Source organism: Gossypium hirsutum, chromosome A11 (assembly GCF_007990345.1).
Source record: "Gossypium hirsutum isolate 1008001.06 chromosome A11, Gossypium_hirsutum_v2.1, whole genome shotgun sequence".
Taxonomy (NCBI): Eukaryota; Viridiplantae; Streptophyta; class Magnoliopsida; order Malvales; family Malvaceae; genus Gossypium; species Gossypium hirsutum.
The window spans coordinates 114941907-114948257 of record NC_053434.1 but is presented as its reverse complement, the minus strand read 5'-3'; the positions used below and the strand labels follow the sequence as shown (position 1 = coordinate 114948257).

The 6351-nt window shown below is 33.7% G+C and overlaps 1 protein-coding gene across 1 annotated transcript; it reads left to right on the top strand.

Annotated features, from left to right (window-relative positions):
* The first annotated feature begins 304 nt into the window (after positions 1–304).
* Positions 305–694, top strand: LOC121210074 (uncharacterized mitochondrial protein AtMg00820-like). The gene has a single exon (XM_041082154.1). The coding sequence runs from the start codon at positions 305–307 to the stop codon at positions 692–694; it is 390 nt and encodes a 129-aa protein (XP_040938088.1).
* The last annotated feature ends 5657 nt before the right edge of the window (positions 695–6351 follow it).

The window sequence follows — 6351 nt, the reverse complement described above, 5'->3', positions numbered from 1 at the left end:
CTAAAAATGACTTAATCAAATCGGTTTCCTAGAAATATCCATGATGTTAAGGTGTGGCAATGGCGGTATGCATGTCTAGGATTGGATCCGAATGGAGCTTGGTACTTAAACAGTCCGATGGACTCACCATCTCTTTTCCGGTTTCCTACCTGGTGCACAGCTTCCATTCACTTTAACCCTTAATGAATTAATCTTTTGAACATCAAGTACGATTTTCTAGACTTAGAATGGAAAATTTTTTTTAACGTTTTTGATGTGGCATGCGGATCCGGCCATAACTTCTGAGCTGGGTTTGGGGTGCTACATGGATGTTGATGATGAACCAGTCAATGGTACAAAAACATTGGCTGATGTTTATGAGAGGGCACATGTTTCACAAGAAGAACCAGGCTGCTTTGAAGATGCTGAAGCACATGAAGGCTGGAGGCAGGTAATGTTTGATGAAATAGCCATGATAGAGCAGAACCAGACATGGGAACTGGTTCCTAGACCAGACAAGAGGAAGGTTATTGGAGTAAAATGGGTCTATCGAGCCAAGCAGAATGCAGATGGGAGCCTAAACAAGCTCAAATCCAGGCTAGTTGTGAAGGGCTTTAGCCAAAAGTATGGCCTGGACTATATGGAGACATTTGCACCAGTGGCCAGGCTAGACACCATCAGGCTGCTAGTTGCTATAGCAGCTCAGATGGGGTGAAAAATCCATCAGCTCGATGTAAAATTAGCTTTTCTCAATGGCTACCTAGAAGAGGAGATATATGTGGAGCAACCTGAAGGTTTTAAAGTTCCACAAAAGGAAGACATGGTCTACAGGCTAAAAAAAGCCTTGTATGGCTTGAAACAAGCTCCTAGGGCCTGGTACAGCAGGATTGATGGCTATTTGATTGGTTTGGGATTCGAAAGAAGTCTCAGTGAGCCTACCTTGTATGTTAAAAAGGAAAGTGGTAAAAAACAGCTTATTGTGTCTGTATATGTTGATGACTTATTGGTTACAGGAGGAGATCAAGCCATGCTTGCTGATTTCAAAACCAAAATGCATCAAATGTTTGAGATGTCTGATCTTGGAAGGATGACCTACTTTTTAGGCATGGAAGTGACACAATCACAAGCCGGATTCTTTCTAAGTCAAAGAACTTTTGCCATGAGGATACTGAATAAGTTCTCAATGCAAAATTGCAAAGCAACAAGCACTCCAGTTTCTGTTGGAGAAAGATTAACAAGTCAAAGTAACTCAGAAAAGGTTTGTGAGACAACCTATAGAAGCCTGGTTGGATGCTTGCTGTACTTAACAGCCACAAGACCTGACATAATGTTTACAGTGAGTCTATTATCAAGATTTATGCACTGTTGCAATGAGGACCATTTTCGAGCAGCAAAAAGAGTCCTCAGGTACATCAAAGGTACCCTGAGCTATGGCATGCATTATAGCAAGGCAAAAGAGCTAAGACTCATTGGTTATACTAATAGTGACTGGGCTGGAACAAAAGATGACTTGAAGAGTACCTCAGGGTATGCTTTTACCCTTGGATCAGCTATGTTTTTCTAGAGTTCCAAGAAGAAATCAATAGTTGCTCAGTCAACAGCAGAAGCTGAGTATGTGGCTGCTGCTGGAGCAGTGAACCAAGCCATTTGGCTTAGGAAAATCCTTGCTGATCTAAACCTATATCAAAAAGAAGCAACAGATATTTATTGTGATAACATGTCTGCTGTTGCAATTGCAAAGAATCCTGTCTTCCATGGTAGAACCAAACATTTCAGCATTAAGCTGCATGTAGTAAGGGAGATGGAACAAGCTCGAGAAATAGAGCTGGTTCATTGCAATTCAGAAGACCAAGTTGTTGACATTTTCACAAAGGGCCTAAGTACTTCAAGGTTTATCAAGTTAAGGAAAGAACTTGGAGTTAGCAGCATGGAGACCAAGGAGGAGTGTTAGAATGTGGCACTCCATGCAACTCAAGCACCAGTCATCCGATCATGCAGAGCAAGCCAAGACCAGAAGCTGCCAAGCCAAGTGCTGCAGTCTGTTTTGTTGTTCATTTTGTTATTTTAGTCAATGTAACTCTTTTTGGTTCATATTGAACTACATTAGGTAGAAGATTGATGTATTTCTATTGTGAATGAGCTGTTAACCAGCTTTTCTTTTATGTGCAAGTTTAGTTTTGTAAGTTCCAATGTTTTAGTGGTAGTTGGTGTAGATTAGTTGACTACATGTTGATTTTGACAAGCAAAAGCTTGATTTATGTATTGGCAATATGCCATTGTTCATGTTAATGAAAATTATCAGATTTCATTCAATCTTTATGCTCCTTCTTTCTTTGCTTTAGTTCTATTCTTGTTTTCCTTTCAATTTCTGCTCTTGTTTTTTCCACGAGCCACGAGGTTTGCTGCACAAGCTTCTTGGTTTTTGCTTGCTGCTTTGTTTCAAGTTCCAATAGAAAAAACCAACCTTAACATAACCCCATTCAAACTTATTTTATTACATCAAACAAATATCAATTAGTTTGATGCACTAAATTTATTTGATTATAAAATAGTTAGTTCCATACACCATTTATAATTACATGTTGGAACTCATTTGCTGACTTTTTTTTAACCATCATTGATGGTCCAACAAAACAACACACAATTTGCAGAAATAATGGCAAAGTGCAAAAAAATGTAAATTGCATATTTATTTACAAAGATTAGAGCCTGACTTTTTGCCTCTTCTAAACATTTCTTTCTAGTAATCAGAAGTGGAAAATTTTACAGAAAAACACATGCATCCTCCAAGCTTTGGTAAAAGGAGAGTTGCAAAACTTTATAGAAACAAGGGGAAATCCCTAAGCCACACCTCAAATAACACTAAAATTATCAACCCTTTTCTGATCAGTAAACAAAATTATTAGACTATGGAGACAAATGGACATAACACATAAACTAATTAAAAGTCATGGTTAACGGGTTAAGAGAGTTTTCATTGAGGGGTTAGACTGTAATTAAAAATTACAATTAAGGGAATTTTGTAAATATTTTGGAGCGGGTTTATTATAAACTTGACCTTATTAAGTTTTAAATTTAACCTAATCTGAACCTGATTTTAGGAATAAAAAAAACTAACCCTATAGAGTTAGATTAGGTCAGAATCCGTCAGTTTTGAATTCTTTTCTAACCTTAATATAGAGTTGTGCAGAAGTCATATCAATAATCACATCTTACAAAAAATTGGTTTAGTTGATAGCTTTTTACTAAGTCATTATATTCTTGTTGCTTATGCATTTGTTATACCTCCCCTACAAATGGGGACACATGGCAAAACAAAAGGTCATCTAAGGGACACACTCCACCAGCCACATAATGAAAGATAAACAGAAGTCTCACTCCTCGTTTCAACCACTCGAGTAAGCAGAAGGTAACCATTCAAGGAAGCTAACCATCCACTTTTCCAAACATTTGGCCTTCTATTAAGAGTGTGATTCTTTTAGTCATCAAGTCCAACGTCGGTCAATTGTTTTATTTCGAATCAGAACGAATGATATGATATGTTCCATCACAGACATCCTCATTATATTAAAGATCTTTGTCCCATGTGTCCCATAACAATGACCTGATTATAAGTCCACCATGTTAACACTTTCTTACACAGAATCTCACCTACAAATAGACAATGAAAAAAGACTCTCTAGGACACATGCCCACACTCTATCAGCTTACTCCTCAACAATCACCTTCACCATTTCCATTCTTACTCTTTAATTTTTCACTTTGATAAGATGAACCGACCTCCATTTATACTGCTACATCTTTTTCTGTATTTTTTTTCTTGTTAAACCTACTCGTCAATAGTATTGTTCAGCAAAAGCGATCATTATTATGTCTTGTAAAATAGATCATAAAGAAGTTATTCTTTACAGGATAAAATGATAAAGCGGGAAGAGCTATGAATGAAGCGACTAGTATGCATAATTGATCTGTCAAATTATCATAGTCAATTGGGATTATAAATATTAAGATAACAAAATAATAATGCTAATACTCTGCTTTCACCATTTAAATCCCTACAATAACTACAAGGTTTGATATGTGACAAAATTATGTTCAAAAAAGATACAAGTGATACTAATTATTCTTGGCAAAGAGCTATTAATGTCAAAACGTCATTCTCGAAATGAGGAAGAAGGAAACTATGGCTTAGTTTATCAATATTTTTTAGAAATACTTTTGACGAGAAGTTAAAATTTTCACCTTCTTAAAAAAGTTTTTTTGAGCCACTTTTTAATTTGGAAAAAGTTTTTTTTAACAAAAAAAAATATAATTTGTTTAGAAATATTTTTGTCTCAAAAGTATTTTTTGTCCTAAAAATGTTTCTTAAAAATAATACTAAACATACCTTATATTTTTATTATTAATATTGAGTTAAAAATAATAAATATTTTCATTTTCCTATACTTTTTGTGTTTATTCATTTTCTTCATTTAAAAATAATTTAAAATTTTAAAAATAAAAATTTAAGGCTTTTGCATAAATTTTAAAATATATACAAATTAAATTATTAATAAAGAAAATATTTTATTTTTTTTATAAATTTAAAGATAAAGTTGATAATTAAGTTAAATGTTAAATCTTTATTTAAAAATAAAAATATAGCAAGATTATAAAATTCATTTTATATTTAGGAAGTTCATAGATTTCCTTTCTCATGAATTTTAAAGGAAAGAAAGAGAAATTTACTACCATTTCCTTTATTTTGTTTTAATTATTATGGATAATTTACCTTATTTGACCTTATTTTCCGAGAGAAAGACGTTTTCCCTACAAATCAATTATAATATATGTAGGGCTAATTTGGTAGTACTTTTGAAAAGTGCTTTTGAAAAGTGCTGTGTAGTGCTTTTGAGAAGTGCTTTTAAAAAGTTTAGTTTAAAATTTGAGTGTTTAGCATTGCTGTTAAAAAGTACTTTTAAGAAATAAAATGTCCATTTTAGACATGTTATTATCAAGTAACAAATATGCATTTAAATAATATTTAAATTAGTTAATATTATTATATTTTAGTAATAATATAAAAAAATTATTATAACTTCTTGTTAATATTTTAATATATAAAATATAAATTTTAAATATTTTTAAGTAATAAATATTAATTATTTATAAAATTTAATTAGAATATATAAACTATATTTTTAATATTTAAATATAACTATTAAATATTTGTAATTAGTATTTTTAAAAAAATTATTTTTAATTAATGATTTTAACACATTTGTAATTAAGTACCAAGAAGAAAAAGGGGAAGTACTATGTTATTGGAGGGGTGAAAAAGTAATTAAGCACTAAAAGTGCTTTTGGGACAGGAAAAGATAAAAATTTCAGCCAAAGCAGCTTGTTTTACACAGCTTTTCTTCCAAAACTTCTTTTTGAGCAAAAAGTGCTTTTGAAAAGCAATGCAGAACTGGCCCGTTGACAAGAAGAGAAAGTTGTTTAGAAGAAAAGTAGAGTTTTAATATGGGGAAGGCTCCTATATTCACTTGGATTTATTTTTTAACATTGGTTTTTTCACACTTGGAATTGTCAGAGGAAGCTGATGTTATAGGTGCAGAAGGATCAATTAGTGATAGTGACACACTAGTTTCATCATTAGAAACCTTTGAGCTAGGCTTCTTCTCACCTGGAAAATCAAGAAACAGGTACTTGGGAATATGGTACAAAAACAACCCTGGAGCAGTTGTTTGGGTTGCTAACAGAAACAACCCCATTGCTAAAGGCAAAGGGGTTTTAAATGACACTGGAAATCTCCTTCTGAACCAAACAAACACTATGGTCTGGTTAACCGATATGTCTGGGGCAGCACGAAATCCTGTGGCACAACTCTTAGACACTGGAAACCTTGTTCTCAAGGACAACAAAAGCATGCCAGAAAGCTATTTGTGGCAAAGCTTTGAACACCCATCAGACACACTCTTGCCAAGCATGAAAATAGGATGGAACTTAAAGACGGGTGAGGAAAGATATTTAACATCATGGACAAGTGCGGACGATCTATCCCTCGGAAGCTTCACTTACAGACTTGAAAAAAATAGATTGCCTCAGTTATTCATTGATAGAGGATCAGTGAAAATATACCGTATAGGACCATGGAATGGAATTGGCTTTGGAGGTGTTCCGGTAGTTCCCAATTTAGTCTTCAAACCAATTGTTATCTCTAATGAGAATGAGGTATATCATACTTATAAACCTGCCAGTAAGTCGATTACCATGCGATTATGAACGTCTTATATGGGAACAAAAAAAGTAATGAATGAGATGTTTTATACTCAGCTCCATTTGATATATGTGGGAGCTATGGATCCTGTGGTGTTAACAATATATGTAGCA